Genomic DNA, 15,801 nt, shown 5'->3' with positions numbered 1-15,801 from the left:
AATAATTTTTATTGGAACACAGCCACCCTCATTCATTTAGATTGTCTCTGACTGCTTTTGCTCTGTAACAGCAGAGATAAATAGTTGTGACAGATATATATAGTCCATAGAGCCTAAAATAGTTTCTGGCTGGTCCTTAAAAGATTTGCCAATCCCTGAACTAGAGCAACATGTATTAAGATGGGTAAATTTCAAACATAGTGTTGTATGAAAATAGCAAATTGCACAATAGCACATATTGTATAGAGGTTGAAACAATGCAAAGTACATCCATATATTATTTATAGATGTTTACATATGTAGTAATATAAAATGTGTATAAAAATCCTAACCGTGAAATACATGGTAGTGGTTACCATAGTAGAGGGAGGGAGGGAAATAGAAGTAGGGAGGTTATAGAGGGAGCTTCAACAGTGTCTATGATATTCTGTTTCTTTAACAGATGTGTAACAAGTAAAAATGTTAGGATTTTATATGTGACTGGGTAGTGGGTACATGAACATTGTATTATTTAACTATACCTTTTTGAACATTTAAAATATTTCATAATTTAAAAATTGGATAATTTGATCTCACCTGATGTGTTATGACAATTGGTAAGATTTTAATGAGAATGTTCTGAATATTTTGTTTTCTAACACACATTTTTTAAAGTATTTTGTGTTAAATTGATAGAAATGGAAGATTTCATATACTTTAATTTTACCTAGGAATATTATTTATATGTAAAATTGGTTGACAGAAAGGCATGTAAGGATGACTAAAATGAAAAGCATGAGACTTTTTAGGTTTAGAATATTGGGAAAACTGAGGCCTGAGCTAAGATGTGCCATAAAAACTAAGGACAGTAGCCTTGTCCAGTGATGTATGCCTGTAGTTCAGCTATTTAGGAGACCAGGGTGGGAGGATCACTTGGGCCCAGGAGTTCAAGTTCAGCCTGGGCAACATAGCAAGACCCTTCTGTACTAAATACATACATACATACATACAGCTAAGGATAATAAAAGCCCTTTGCTCAAGATACACAGACATTTACAAAGAAACATTTGGGCCAGGCATGATGGCCTGCACCCATAATCCCAGCACTTTGTAAAGCTGAGACTGAAGGATTGCTTGAAGCCAGAAGTTCAAAACAGCCTGGGCAACAAAGTATGACTCTGTCTCTACAAAAAATTTAAAAGAAAAAAATTAGCTGGGCATTGTGGCATATGCCTGTTGTCCTAGCTACTCAGGAGGCTGAAGCGAGAGAATTGCTTGAGCCCCCGAGTTCAAGGCTGCAGTGAGCTGTGATGGTGCCATTGCACTCCAGCCTGAGAAACAGAGTGAGACCCTGTTTCTAAAACTAATAATAATGAAATGTTTGACCTATGACATAGTGTAAATGGTATAATTTTTTAAATAAGCAAAGAAAAATGGAACTAGATAGTATATATTATGAAGGAAAGGGTACAATTGAGTGCATTCGTTTCACTGTCAGCTCTGTCACTAACTAGCTGTGTAATCTTGCCTAGGTAGTTTTAACTTTTCTGGACCTAGTTTCCTTAAGTATAATGTGAAACAGTTAGCTTGAATCTCATTAGACCTTTTCACCCCCGATTCAGTGGTTTGTTGACTCCTATTTTCAATCCATTGTTTCTATCAAGAAAAATCTTTCAACATAAAAAAATAAAATGAACAGCTAGTAAGCATCACCTAGCCACTTTTGTTCGTCTCTTTAAGCCAGGGGTTCACATCTCTACTCCAGATGTATTGAACTCTGAACTTTGGTCCTTCAAATAGACCAGTCTCTTACTTGGCTCCCCCCTTTTCTCCCCCGTCCCCCAACCCCCACTCTCCATCTTTAGGTTTGTTCCTTGTTGAGAGTTTAGATGCTCCTTTCTCCAGGAAGCCTTCCTAGAGTTGCTTGGGCAAATGGGTGGATGTTGGAGCCTCTCATTGAATTAGTCAACACTGGAGAACAGCTTTTGTGGAGAAAACTGATGTTTTACTTTGTAAAATCCAATCAAGTGTCAGTTGAACATTCAAGTAGAGATGTGTAATAGGTTGTTGAGTATACAAATCTGGAGATTAGGAACAAGATCTAGGTAGAGAGTATATTGTAGGAGTTATCAGTTTATAAATGGTAATTCAAACTGTAGAGTATATGAAATGAGCTAGAGGGGAGAGTGTAGATTGAGAAGAGAAGAAAATATTGAATCAAATCCTGAAGAAAACCCATGTTTAAGGGAGAATGAAGGGATGAGGAGAAGACTGAAGAGTAACCTGTGAGTTTACAGAAAAACTAGAAAAGCAGGGCACTCATGGAAGCCAAGCATATCAAGTAGGATGAGGACAATAAAGAGTGTTCACAGGATTTAACAACAAATAAGTCATTGGTGATCTTGACAAAACACTTCTCCTGCCCTGAGACCAAATTTCGCTCTGTTGCCCAGGCTGGAGTGCAGTGGCATGGTCTCGGCTCACTGCAACCTCCGCCTCTCAGGTTTAAGCTATTCTCCTGCCTCAGCCTCCAGAGCAGCTGGAATTACAGGGTGTGTACCACCACGCCCAACTTTTTTTTTTTTTTAATAGAGAGGGGTTTCACTATGTTGGCCAGGCTAGTCTCGAACTTCTGACCTCGTGATCTGCCCGCCTCAGCCTCCCAAAGTGCTGGGGTTACAGGCATGAGCCCCCACGCCCAACCAACAAAAACACTTTCAATGGATTAGTGGATGAGGCTGTCAGATGATAGCAGGTTGAGGGGCTGATTGGCAACAGTGCCTGTAGTCAGTTAAAGAAGCTTTGCTATTAAAGGGGGAGGTGAGAATGTGGGAGATCTTTGAGGGAGGTTATGTAATGCTTATGGAAAGGAGCTTGGAAAGAAGAGGTTGTAGATACAGAAACCAGGGCAGTTAGTTGATGGAACTCAGTTATTAGGGATATTGGGATTCCAGATGGAAGGTAATCCAGATGGAATACCTTTAGTCATGAAAGAGTTGTGACAGAAGGAAATGAGGTAAACAAAGGTGTGGGTGCAGCTGACTTGTCATTTTGGGGCCAAGAAATGAAATGCTTTCCAATTTAATGAATTTTTCTCCTCATTGAAGGCAAAAGTAGTTATCTACTGAAAGTGAAGAGGAGTGGTAAAGTAGTATTTTTGCTAAGTGAAAAGGGTTTGAAATCATTACTGTGAAGAATAGGAGAGAGAATGACCTTGAAGAATAAAGAGAGATTGCTGACTAAAAACAGATGTTTAAGGTGGAGACCACATACCAGTGGTGCCTTCTGCATAGCTGTGTAATTTGGTATATTCACTCAGGCACCTCACTTTCAGCCGAGATTGGAAGCCTGAGAGTTGGTATAGAGAAGGTGACAGTTGGTTTATTCAAGGTTGCTGTGTGCTCACTAGATGTGACAGAAGAAATATGGGACAAGTGTGTTGAGGAAGTTGGCAAGAAAACAGCCAAAGAGATTAACCATGAAGTCTAGACCAGGAGTTGGCAGATTATAGCCTACAGGCCACCCGTGTTGGTTGTTTTTGGTGGTTTTGGTTTTTTTTTTATCTCTTATATTTTAGATGTTTAAATACCTACATAATATCCATACTATGCCTCTTAGCCCACATAACCTATTAATAAAAATATTTACTATTTCACACTTCAGGAAAAGGTTTGCTGACCCCTTATCTAGACTAAAATAGGATTGGACTAACAGGTAGAGAATAGAAAGGGCCTTAAAGTCTCAGTAAGATCCAAATATTAGGTATATTGGAAGCACCTGAGTGAGAGACCTGGGAAGGATAGAGGTGGTGAGATAGGATTGTGAGTTAAAGACTTCAGATCTGGGGAAGCTGTAACCCCAGGTCTAGCTGTGGCCACAGTAGTGGGTAGCTGGAGCAGAGGTGGGCCTGTCCGTGGAGTTGATGGCAAGGAACTAACAGCCTGAGTGGAGACAGTCAAGTTGCCCAGGGGCTGGAGGAAGGGAAGGCTGATGGCCAGCCATTCACATTTCCAGTTTGGGATAGGAGAGTTAATATAAATAACAATCAAATATATTCAGTCCTTAAAAGTGTGGGAAACCTGACGGGAAGGCTGATCATTAATTTTTTTTTTTTTAAGACCTGGAGCCGCGGTGTGGAAGGGGTTGCTAGTGAATAAGGAGGCTTGTGTGTGTTAGGTGGCCTTAGTAAATGGTACCAAACCATGTAAAGCAGAGCCACCAGAACTTGGGACATTGAACCAAAACCAATTTCTGACGCTTCCAGCTGCCTTACTGGTGATTCATTTAGGAGAACGTGGCTTTCCTTTGTTACTGTAGTTTTTGAAAGCAGTACTAGCGTGAGTTTGTGGTTACAGACTTCACCTTTCCTTCAGTGCTCCATGCATATAATCAGAATGACTTTCCTTCGTCACCCGCAAGTTATTCTTACAGCTGGATGGCAGGGTCGTTGAAGAACTTCCTCATAAATCACCTTCAAGTCCTTTCTAATCTAGATTCTGTGATAATACAAGTATGATGCAGTTTTCACTAAAAGCTAAAAAAAAAGCCCATCTAATCAGAGATGATTTTCACCTCTAATTTCTTAATACCTCTGTTGCAGGCACTTACAGGGCTGCAAAAATGAGTGGTACCCGTTGATATTGTGCTGTTATCCATATCTTCTTTAGCCAGTATTTCTTCATATGTGGGAAAGTAGTAGCCTCAATTTTACTTTTTACTTTTTTTTTTTTTTTTAATTTAGAGTCTTGCTATGTTGCTCAGGCTGATCTCGAACTCCTGGGTTCAAGTGATCCTCCTCCTCAGCTTCCTGAGTAGCTGGGACTATACGCTTGTGCCACCATGCCCAGTTTACTTTTTTATATTTCTGCCTTATTTTATCCTCATGTCAGGACCACAGATAGAGCATTGTTATCCACCAACATGAATCTGTCATGGCATAAAACAGTCAAGAAGTCTAAGTGAAACCTTGACTGGACCGTCTTTGGGCTTGTGCGGTAATGCCTCATGTGCAATGAATTCTCAACAAATGTTTTTTAAATTGAATTGGAATCTTCCATTTCTGTAGTAGCACATTTTGTACCTTTAGGCAAAACTTGATTTTAATGTGTTGTTTTCATATGTGTTTGCTTGTTTCTTGAGTAGCTGATGGATTTACAACTGAGTGACAGTAACTTTCGTCGACACATCCTGTTGCAGTATCTCATTTTATTCCAATATCTCAAGGGGCAGGTCAAATTCAAAAGGTAAGATAATATGGGTAGTAAATAATTTGTAAACAGTAGCCAAGAAAAAAAAGGACTTGCTTATGATTTTTCTTTTGTATTGTGTCCATTTCATGTTAAGGTTGTATCCCTAAAACACATGTATTGCAGCTGATATATTGAAGGCTTTTAGATATTAGGATTAAGGAAAAGATGTTAAATATATCTGTCAGTGTGAGTTTTTCCTGCCCCAATTCCAGGGCTTACCAGGAGTTGTCGTCTTTATTGGCAGGTGGAGGTCTCTGCTCCAAACTTCCATCATTCCCTTCTCACCTCCCTCAGACCTCCTCCAAAGCGGATTTGTAGACTAAGCCAGTAATACATATCTCACAAGGTGTGGAGCTGTGTAGGACATTCAAGCTAAAAGATGCAAATAAAATATTTAAGCAAAAAGGAGTTCATTTCTTAGGGGTTTCACAAAACCTTATTAGGCTCTCTACTGTCTATCTAAATCCCTTCATCCATTTCCTCCTGTCCTGTCCATAACTGAAGGTGGAGCCCACTGCTACTTAACGATATTTGTGTTAAGGACACTGAGCAATGCAGTATTAGTTGTATAATGACTTTACTACCTGCTGGGTTTGAATCCCAGGCTCATCATTTGCTGGCTGCAGTGCAGCTCTTTCAGACTTGTCATTTTAAGGTAGTAGCACATGGTAAACACTAAAAAAATGTAATTTCTTATCCTTCTATCTATTTTTGAGGTTTGGTATAGCATTGTAGGAAGATCAGGGACTTTGGAGTGAGACGTAGGTTTGAATTAAAGCTTTATGGCCTTGGGCAAATCATTGAGTCACTGTAGTCTGTGTTTAATATGTACATGTATTTGTTCCAAGAATTCAGTAAATAATGTATGTAAAGTGTTCAGATCCTAGCCATCAATATTTATTGGATGTCTTTAAATCACCTAGTGCATTGTGAGAGTTCAGTTAGTGGTGGCTATTAACAATTTGGGTTTGCCTGTTGCCTTTTCTAGGGTTTGGGTGTTTTTATTCGTTGTGTTTTGAATGAACCTTAAAGGAATGTAGCATGCCATACTGAATGTGCATCATGTATACAAATATCTTAATATCAAATCAGAGGTTTTCATTTCACACTCAGCTTATTTTAGGAAACATTTATTGCTCTGTTCATAGTGAATCCGATTGATTAATTGAATGTTTTATTACCTGCATATGTTTTTATGTCTTTAGTACCAACCCTCTTGAGGAAGAAGTGCAAGAATTTTCTCTTATAATCCTTTCATTTGTGACTATTCTTATCTTGGTAATTTTTGACACTATCCACAGTATAGTTACATGTTACATGCCTTGTGTTTTTTAAAGCTTAAAATTGGATATGCATTGCTGTAACTCAAGCATGCTTTCATTGCTTTGTTCCCTAGTTCAAACTATGTTTTAACTGATGAACAATCACTTTGGATTGAAGATACTACAAAATCAGTTTATCAAGTAAGTTCAACACGCAACAAACCCATGATTGAAAAAATGGAAATTTAGGATTTTCTTTGTTTCAGCCCCAAATAGGAAAATAAGGATAAAGTTAAGCTCAGGTACAAGACCACAAACACTCCTTGGTTCTCTGCCTACAAACCACTCCTATGATGCAGAAAGTTGTTGAAAGCTTAGTATATTCTTTCTAATCACAGCTACTATCTGAAAACCCCCCCGATGGAGAAAGATTTTCAAAGATGGTAGAGGTATGTGTTTTTTATGTTTACATCCTCTTCTTAGCACGAAACAGAATTTCAGAGGATTCCATTAACCAAAATGTAATCTCTGTTTTTCCCAGCATATATTAAACACTGAAGAAAACTGGAACTCATGGAAAAATGAAGGTTGCCCAAGTTTTGTGAAAGAAAGGTAAATACATACTCATCACAAGAACGATGAGAAAAGCTTTTGAAAATATGCTCCAATACGACTATAGCATGTAAAGATACATGTATATATTTCATATAAAAAATGTAAGTTGAACTCTGTAAGAGTACAACCACTTTGATTTACCTCTGTATTTTTTTTACCTCATAAATTTCTTGTCATTAAATTCCTGGAACAAACATCTATATTATTGAGAAGAATACTGTATATCTACTCCATGTGATTTGCCCTGCAATGTGGCATTTTTGTCTTATATTTGATAATTGTTCTATCATAATATGAAGTTTTCATCTTTTTTTTTTTTTTTTTTGAGATGGAGTCTCTATCACTCAGGCTGGAATGCAGTGGCGCGATCTCAGCTCACTGTAGCCTCCGCCTCTTGGGTTCAAGCGATTCTCATGTGTCAGCCTCCCGAGTTGCTGGGATTGCAGGCACCTACCACCATGTCTGGCTAATTTTTGTATTTTTGTAGAGACAGGGTTTCACCATGTTGGCCAGGCTGGTCTCGAACTTCTGATGTCAGGTGATCCACCTACCTCAGCCCATCAAAGTGCTGGGATTACAGGCATGAACCACCATGCCCAGCCAGTTTTCATCTTAAGAGGAAAACAATAACTAAATTTTATTTTACATTAAACATTCTTCTATTTCTGCTATCTATGTGTAATTCAAAAAATAGTGTATGTTTTTTTTCACCACAGAACATCAGATACCAAACCTACGAGAATAATTCGGAAGAGAACAGCACCCGAGGACTTCCTAGGGAAAGGACCCAGCAAAAAAATTCTGATGGGAAAGTAGGTGAACTTGTCTTCATGTGGAATGTTCTTATTTTTATATTTTGAAGATGTTACTATAAGAACTCTCCATCCAAAATATAATATGAATTTGTGTTTGGTACACACATAGATAGCCAGAGCAAACCGCACTCTCTATACTGCCCATTATGTAGGTTCATGCACCAGATAAAACCTTCATTTTGTCTCCAGCTTCCAAAATCTGTGTCTCTTGGCTGTGCCATTTTTTCCGTTTCAGACAGTAGGATTGTTTAGATTGATGAAGCTCACTTCTAGTTGTTGCAAGGTACCATAATCCTTGAGTTCTCTTACCTTCTACTTAACTAATCATTGCTTTAGATTGTGCTTGAATATTTTTAGGAAAAACTAAAGATTATTCAATTATCATTAGTCATAATTATAATTAATGATTATATGTTCATATAGAGAATAATTTTAGGTATTTTAAATACCAAAAATTATTGAGAAAAGTAAAACTCATACTATCAACATCCCCAAATCCACTATGTACATTGTATTGTTTTTCTGTTCAGTTTCAAAGCACATAAGGATGGTGTCCATAAAAAACGTATTTATTTCTGTGTCTGTTTTGTAGTGAGGAGTTAACAAGGCTTTGGAATCTTTGTCCTGATAATATGGAAGCCTGTAAATCAGAGACAAGGCAAGTTGAACATTTTTCAAATGAAGTGTTGCTTTTACCAAGTTGAGTAGAATGGAGCCTTTTCTCAGCTATGATCAGAGCTCAAACGAAATTTAAAAGTTTATTGTGGTTGACTCTTGGCACAGCAGAGTGTAACTTCCCACCATAAAACTCCTCGAAGCTGATAAAATAATTTTAGAAATCACAAAAAAATAAAGATTCACAAAAGGAATCAAAACTACAAACAGAAGAGTAAGCCTATGAACAGAATATGGTTCTAGGGCAGCAGTACTAATGAATCCCAGCTTTGGGAACCAGGGAACTTGGGTTTTGTGTTTTGTTTTTTTTTGAGACGGAGTCTCACTCTGTCACCCAGGCTCGAGTGCAGTGGCGTGATCTCGGCTCACTTCAAGCTCCTCCTCCTGGGTTCACGCCATTCTCCTGCCTCAGCCTCCCGAGTAGCTGGGACTACAGGCTCCTGCCACCACGCCCGGCTAATTTTTTGTATTTTTAGTAGAGATGGGGTTTCACCGTGTTATCCAGGATGGTCTCAATCTCCTGACCTTGTGATCTGCCTGCCTCAGCCTCCCAGAGTGCTTGGATTCCAGGCGTGAGCCACCGCACCCAGCCGAACTTGGGTTTTAATAGTCACAAAAGGACAGAAAGGCCTTAGGCCTGCATGAATTTGTGAGTGAGTTTCCCCTGAACAAAGCTGAAATTGTTGAAGCACTACACATCTGTAAAAGAAGGGCAGGGTGGGGATATGCTCCCTGGCACGGGAAACAAGCTTATCGGTTTTTACCAACACATAGGTTACAGGAAAAAGTATTCCCTGAGAAATTGTCCCATAAGTCTGCTCTCTTGCAGTGTTACAGTTTAAATTTTTCCTACCAGCAATGTAAAGGAACCCTCAAGCTAAGACAGTGAACTAGAAAGTCCCATGCTGGCAATAAAAATCTTTCTGAAGGTCACCCCTTCAACCCAAACTAAACAAGATTCCCACAGATAAAAATCTAAAGATTATATTCACAAGGTTGTTAAAAAAAATAAAACCCAAAGATAAGTTCACCATCCAAACTTACAAAACTTTCAGGGAAATAGTCCACCATGAGCAAGATTGGCAAACAGAACAAGCAACAGAAGTTGGCCACTTTAGATAATAAAACCATAAGATAAAGGCTGTAAAAAAAGTATATTTCAGAAAATTAAGACAAAATAAGAAGGAATTGAAAACACAGGAATATGGCACTATCAAAAAGGACTAGGCAGACTTGAAAAACAAGTAATACTTCTAGAAACGAAAAAATATAGTCACTGAACTTACAAAATGGCCAGGTTTAATAGCAGTCTAGACATAGGTAAAGTAAGAATTAATGGGTTAATTAATGATTGAGAAATCACCCAGAAAGCAATACAGAAGGAGCAGAGTTAGAAACGATGACTTAATGATAGTTGAGGAGGTCCAGCAAACATCTAATGGCAGAAAGAAATAATAGCGAATGGGAAAGAGGCAATTATTAAGAATAGGCATTAATTCATAGGTTCAAGAAGTATAATACTTAAGGAGGATAAACCAAATAAATCCATATCTCTGTACATGATAATAAAGTCACCAGAGAGAAAAAACAACCTACAGAGGAGCACAGTTAAACTAACAGTTGACTTCAAGAATAACCAAAGAAATCAGAAGACAGTGGGATGAGTGTTTGAAAATGTCTTTCGCATTCTCTGTTATTTCTTCTGCCATTGGATGTTTGTTGGACCTCCTCAACTATCATTAACTCATTGTTTCCAACTCTTGCTCCTTCTGTATTGCTTTCTGGGTGATTTCTTAATCATTAATCCATTAATTCTTGCTTTTCCTATGTCTAGTCTGCTATTAAACCTGCCCATTTTGTAAATTCAATGAGTATATTTTCTCATTTCTAGAAGTATTACTTTTTCAACATTCAACTCAGAAATTCTGTAACAAGTTAAACAGTTGTGGTTAATTGAGTGATTGACTAAAACCATGAGAAACTATCAACAGTCCCTAGTGAAAAAGCTGTCTTAAGGAAACTGAACCCAGAAAGAAGTAAACTGCAGAAAGGATTACTGTGTGGACACTTTGGTAAACATGAAGAAATCTGAATAAATCTTATCAAGAATTCATTGTATAAAATAGTAATAATTATTATTTAGGGTTATTTTAAAAGGTAAACTTGCTAAAAGTGACAGGTAAGACAAGAAGGGGTGGTCAGAATTAAAGAATGTTATGGTTAAGTCAAACATGCTTGTAAAGTATGTGAAAGAAATGGAATGTGTAATTTTTAAATTGAGGGGTAAAAAAGGTAAATACAGAAAATTTAAGCAAGTAAATAGAAAGTAGGAGAGGAGAAAAAAAGCTCAGAAAACACAACACAAAGTACAAAACAGTATGGTTAAATTCAAATATAAATGGAAATGGACTTTCTGGCTCAAAGACAGAAATTGGTGTTTACATTTTAAAGATCCATCGGCCAGGCGCGGTGGCTCACACCTGTAATCCCAGCACTTTGAGAGGCCTAGGCAGGCGGATCATGAGGTTAGGAGATCGAGACCATCCTGGCTAACACGGTGAAACCCTGTCTCTACTAAAAATACAAAAAATTAGCCGGGCGTGGTGGTGGGCGCCTGTAGTCCCAGCACCTTGGGAGGCTGAGGCAGAAGAATGGTGTGAACCCAGAAGGCGGAGCTTGCAGTGAGCCGAGATTGCGCCCACTGCACTCCAGCCTGGGCAACAGAATGAGACTCCGTCTCAAAAAAAAAAAAAAAAAAGATCCATCTAATCCATCTATATGTTTATAAGAAATATACCTTAAAAATAAAGATATGGAAGGGTTGAAACTGAAAGAACTTTTAAAAGATGTAAATTTTAAAAGGCATAGTTATATTCGGATCAGGCAGAAAAGACTTAAAAGCAGAAAGCATTATTAAAAATAAAGGCAATCATTGCATAAAGATAAAAGGGAAAAAATAGAAATACACACATTTTAAACTTTATTTTCTAAGAATGTGTTCTCAAAAATGTGACAAAATTAGAATGAGAAGTTGACCCAGGTCAGTTTTCACCATCCACCACCCAGAAAACCCACCATCTAGTAGGATTTTGACAGACCTTTCTCAGAATTTAATAAATTTTGGTGGAAAAAACTTAGTGTAATACATTTAGAATTTAACAAAATAATTAACAGGCTTGGTCTTACAGAAACCACAAGTTTTTGTAAATTATATGTGAATAACAAAAGCAAAAATACTTAAAACTGCTTTAAACACACTTCTAAATAATCCTTGAATCAAAGAATAAATCATAATGGAAATTAGAAAATGTAGGGCCGAATGACAGTGAAAACACTATGTGTTCAGACTTTGAGATCTAACGTAGTAGAACACAGAAGAGAAAGGTAGAGCCTTAAGTGTTCACACTTTCAAAAAGAATGGAATCTAAAAACCAAGCTAAGTAAGAGTCTAACACTGAGAGTCATTCAGAGGAAAAGTAAACGTATAGAAGTAGAAAGTAAAAGAAGATTAGAAATCAGTAAAAATAGCCAACAAACAATGGAGAAGATCAACAAAATCAAAAGATTTTTTTTAAGACCAAGAAAAATAGATAAAATTCTAGCACAATTGATAAATAAAATTAGATTCCTACCAAATCTATGAGAGTAAATCAATCCAGTAGAAAAACGGACAAAGGAAGAGCCAGATTCAGAAGTAGAAACCTTAATAAACCTCTGAGAAGATGCTGAACTTCACTAGTAACTGGAAGTACAGTTAAAAACTACAGCGGGCAGTTTCACAGCTAAGAGATTCAGTAATTTAAAAATACCCAGATTCTATAAGAATTATGGATAAAAATAATTTGCCAGTGCTGCTGGTGGGAGTCTGATGACACAACCACTCTATCTGAATGTTAAAGATGTCTGTGCCCCGCTAGTAGGTGTGTTGATCAGAATAGTGTTTCTAAAAACTAAGTTTGAGGCTGGGCGCGGTGGCTCAAGCCTGTAATCCCAGCACTTTGGGAAGCCGAGACGGGCGGATCACGAGGTCAGGAGATCGAGACTATCCTGGCTAACACGGTGAAACCCCGTCTCTACTAAAAAATACAAAAAACTAGCCGGGCGAGGTGGTGGGCGCCTGTAGTCCCAGCTACTCGGAGGCTGAGGCAGGAGAATGGCGTGAACCTGGGAGGCGGAGCTTGCAGTGAGCTGAGATCCGGCCACTGCACTCCAGCCTGGGCGGCAGAGCGAGACTCCGTCTCAAACAAAAAAAAAACAAAAACAAAAACTAAGTTTGAGAATCATTGGTGGTTTGTAAAGTCAGTTTAGTAATTTAAACTAGCATTTTTTAAATGAAATAGGAAATGTACTTTTGTGAAACATTAGCTTTACTTATATCTATGGTACATATACTTGCATATATGTGTGTACTGGGTTGCAATGTAAAATGAGTTTCTTACTGTGGGTTGCAGTGGAAGTTTGAAGGCCCAGTGCCTAAAGAAATCTGTTCATCTACAAGGAGACAGGTGCAAGAATGTCCATTTAACATTGTCAGAGCAAAGAGTGGGAAGACAACTTAAATATCTCTGGATAGGACATGGATAACTTGTGGCATGTTCATAAAATGGAATATAGTATCTATAGCATTAGGAAACAAATGGATATTGGGATAATTTTTTTTAGAGAGCCCATTTTCATAGTTTTATTCTAGAAGATGTCTTCTGATCCTGAGATCTCATTTCTTTGCTTGTCCCTGTATAAAAATTTTATTTCTAAAAACAAATTCAAGAAAGATGCATTTTAAAAATCAACAATGCTACCATGGTAACAATTTAAATAAGAGCTAAAGGTTAAACCCTTGAAATCGTATTATGGTCTGATTATTAGCTTTGGTCTAATTCTGGTTTAAAGAAAAAATAATTCATGGATGGGGACGTTATGTAAAAGTTTCTTATTTGCTGGTAAAATTCAAATGCTATAAAATCCCCTGGCTGCCCTCTTTGAGTAGCAACATATTCATATATTATGGTGTGTAATTAAAGTATACAATATATGTAGTAAATACTATATGATAGTGGTTAGTATTAGACTATCCCCTCTTTATTGTCCTTTCTGAATTTAGTTTTGAGGATTTTAGTTCCTTAAAAGTCTGACTTCCCAAGTAATCAAAACTGTAACTAAAAGTATGGGGCCATTAGAATCTTGTCTTGCCACCACTTTATGAGTATTTATTATTAAGAATATATGTGATCCTCACTAGTTATTTTATACTGCTCAGGGAATACATGCCCACTTTGGAGGAATTCTTTGAAGAAGCCATTGAACAGGCAGACCCTGAAAATATGGTTGAAAATGAATATAAGTAAGTAATGTTTCTCATTAGCTTATTTTAATTTTATTCGATTTGTTTTTTCCTTAGGAATTATGTGTATTAAGAGAGGCAGTGGATAGAGTAGTGCTTTTTCTCTTAGGGGAGTTCCTGTTAGGACACATCCTGATTTCAAGGAGTATTCCTGTTAACTAAGCATGACTTGGAATCACCCTTGTTTCAAAATATAAGAAAAAAAAAAAACTCCTGGCCCCCATTTCTCTCCAACTATTAGTTCTTTTCTCTCTACCCTTCAAAGCACAGTATCTCACAGCAGCTCTTAACCTATCCTGTTCCCCTTAGATAATGTTTTCTTCTCTTGGCGTCCATGAGAATCCAAATCCATGGTTCTTCTGTTTGCCCTTTGCCCTCGCTGCCCACTCCACCTCACATTCCATTTCAGCCTCCTCATCCTCTGCCTAACTCAAATGTTGGAGTAACATCAGGACTCAGTCTTAGCCTCTTTATCTAGAACCTTCTGGGTGACACCACAGTCTCATGGCTTTCAATAGGAATCGAAGAGTAGTGGTTTAAAGGCAAGAGGCCTCTTGTCAGAATGCATAGGTTCCAGTCCCCTCTACCACTTACTTATTAGACTAAGGCTAATTTAATAATTGAATCACCATCCTCCCTTTCCTCATCTGTTAAATAGTAACAGTACCCATTTCACAGGGTTATTCTGAGGATTAAATAAGACAGTTCACTTTCAACCATACAGGGCATGTCGTTAGCACTCAATATTCGTTACTAGTGTGACCCTGTGCCCAGAGTTGTTAATTACTGTGACCTCTGTGACCTCTTCACTGTTTTCTCTAGCAGTGGTCAGTGCTCCATGTATCAGCCAGTGATCTTTAAAATAACTGTCCAAGTCTGATCTGCTTAAAATCTTCCAGTGAGTGCCTGTTCCAAAGTCCCTCCCAGGGTCTAAAAACCTCCTTGGTCTGGCTTATACTGTCCTGTGTAGCTATGCCTTCCCTCTGCTCTAACCACAGCAGGCCTGGTGCTCTTCACTTCAAACGTCTTTCCCTTTCCCGTCAGGACCTTCACACTTGACTGTCTCACTTGCTTGAACCACTTTTCCCCCAAGGTTCCCATGGCTTTAAGTCCCCCTGGAAGCTCTTCCCCTCCCTGGTCTCCTCTTTTGCATTCTCGTGGTTTTTATTTCATGGCACTTACCACTATCCAAATGAGAAGGTGGCACTCACCACCTTCTCATTTCTCGTTTTCCTCATCCTTATGAAATTATCTTATACCTTGTGTGTTTATCACTAGCGATGCCTGCCAACACATTCTGCATTACTGTGCCTCAGGTACTCTCCACAGCTACTGAGTGCCTGGCTCAAGTGTTTGTCAATTTAAAGAATATTTATCACTGTTACGTAAGACTAGGTGGACTCATTCCTAAAGTGATAGTTCAAATTATTATCTCCAAAGAGGGTTTTGTGGAGAATAAGAAAAATGATATATATAATTGACAGTGAATTTTGAACATGCCTAAAATAATCAAATCGTTTAAACAGAGATATGTCAGAGAGGAAGGCTCTTAACTGTTCGGGCAAAGCCTCACAGCAGGTGTTGACTTGGGAAGAGTCCTCAATGTCTAGGGGTAGTTTTTGTTAAGTCTTCAGTGGTACCTGCACATCCTAAAGGTAACACACGCTCATTTATAAGAGATGACCAAATAAACCAAATTGCTATTCTTAGGGGAGGCAGAGACTTCCAATCCAAAACTCTTAAATGGAATAAATTGGTGGTTTGGTTTCTTCTGCAGCATTGCGTATTTCTGGAGCATTATCTTTAGAATTTCTCTGCAGTTTCTGTTTCTCACCTGATTGTATACCACCTTGATCATTGTTATA

At 38.1% G+C, this 15,801-nt stretch overlaps 1 protein-coding gene across 1 annotated transcript in view; it reads left to right on the top strand.

Annotated features, from left to right (window-relative positions):
- Window positions 1-15,801, top strand: part of THOC1 (THO complex subunit 1) — a 51,856-nt gene that overhangs the window by 33,564 nt on the left and 2,491 nt on the right. The window contains exons 12-18 of the mRNA XM_050767639.1: window positions 5,122-5,222; window positions 6,625-6,691; window positions 6,889-6,939; window positions 7,032-7,102; window positions 7,822-7,917; window positions 8,513-8,578; window positions 13,853-13,936. Coding sequence (XP_050623596.1) covers window positions 5,122-5,222; window positions 6,625-6,691; window positions 6,889-6,939; window positions 7,032-7,102; window positions 7,822-7,917; window positions 8,513-8,578; window positions 13,853-13,936 — 536 coding nt within the window. The remainder of the gene's footprint in view (window positions 1-5,121; window positions 5,223-6,624; window positions 6,692-6,888; window positions 6,940-7,031; window positions 7,103-7,821; window positions 7,918-8,512; window positions 8,579-13,852; window positions 13,937-15,801) is intronic.

Source organism: Macaca thibetana, chromosome 18 (genome assembly GCF_024542745.1).
Source record: "Macaca thibetana thibetana isolate TM-01 chromosome 18, ASM2454274v1, whole genome shotgun sequence".
NCBI classification, from domain to species: Eukaryota; Metazoa; Chordata; class Mammalia; order Primates; family Cercopithecidae; genus Macaca; species Macaca thibetana.
The sequence above is the reverse complement of the archived record's forward strand: the minus strand, read 5'-3'. Positions and strand labels throughout refer to the sequence as shown.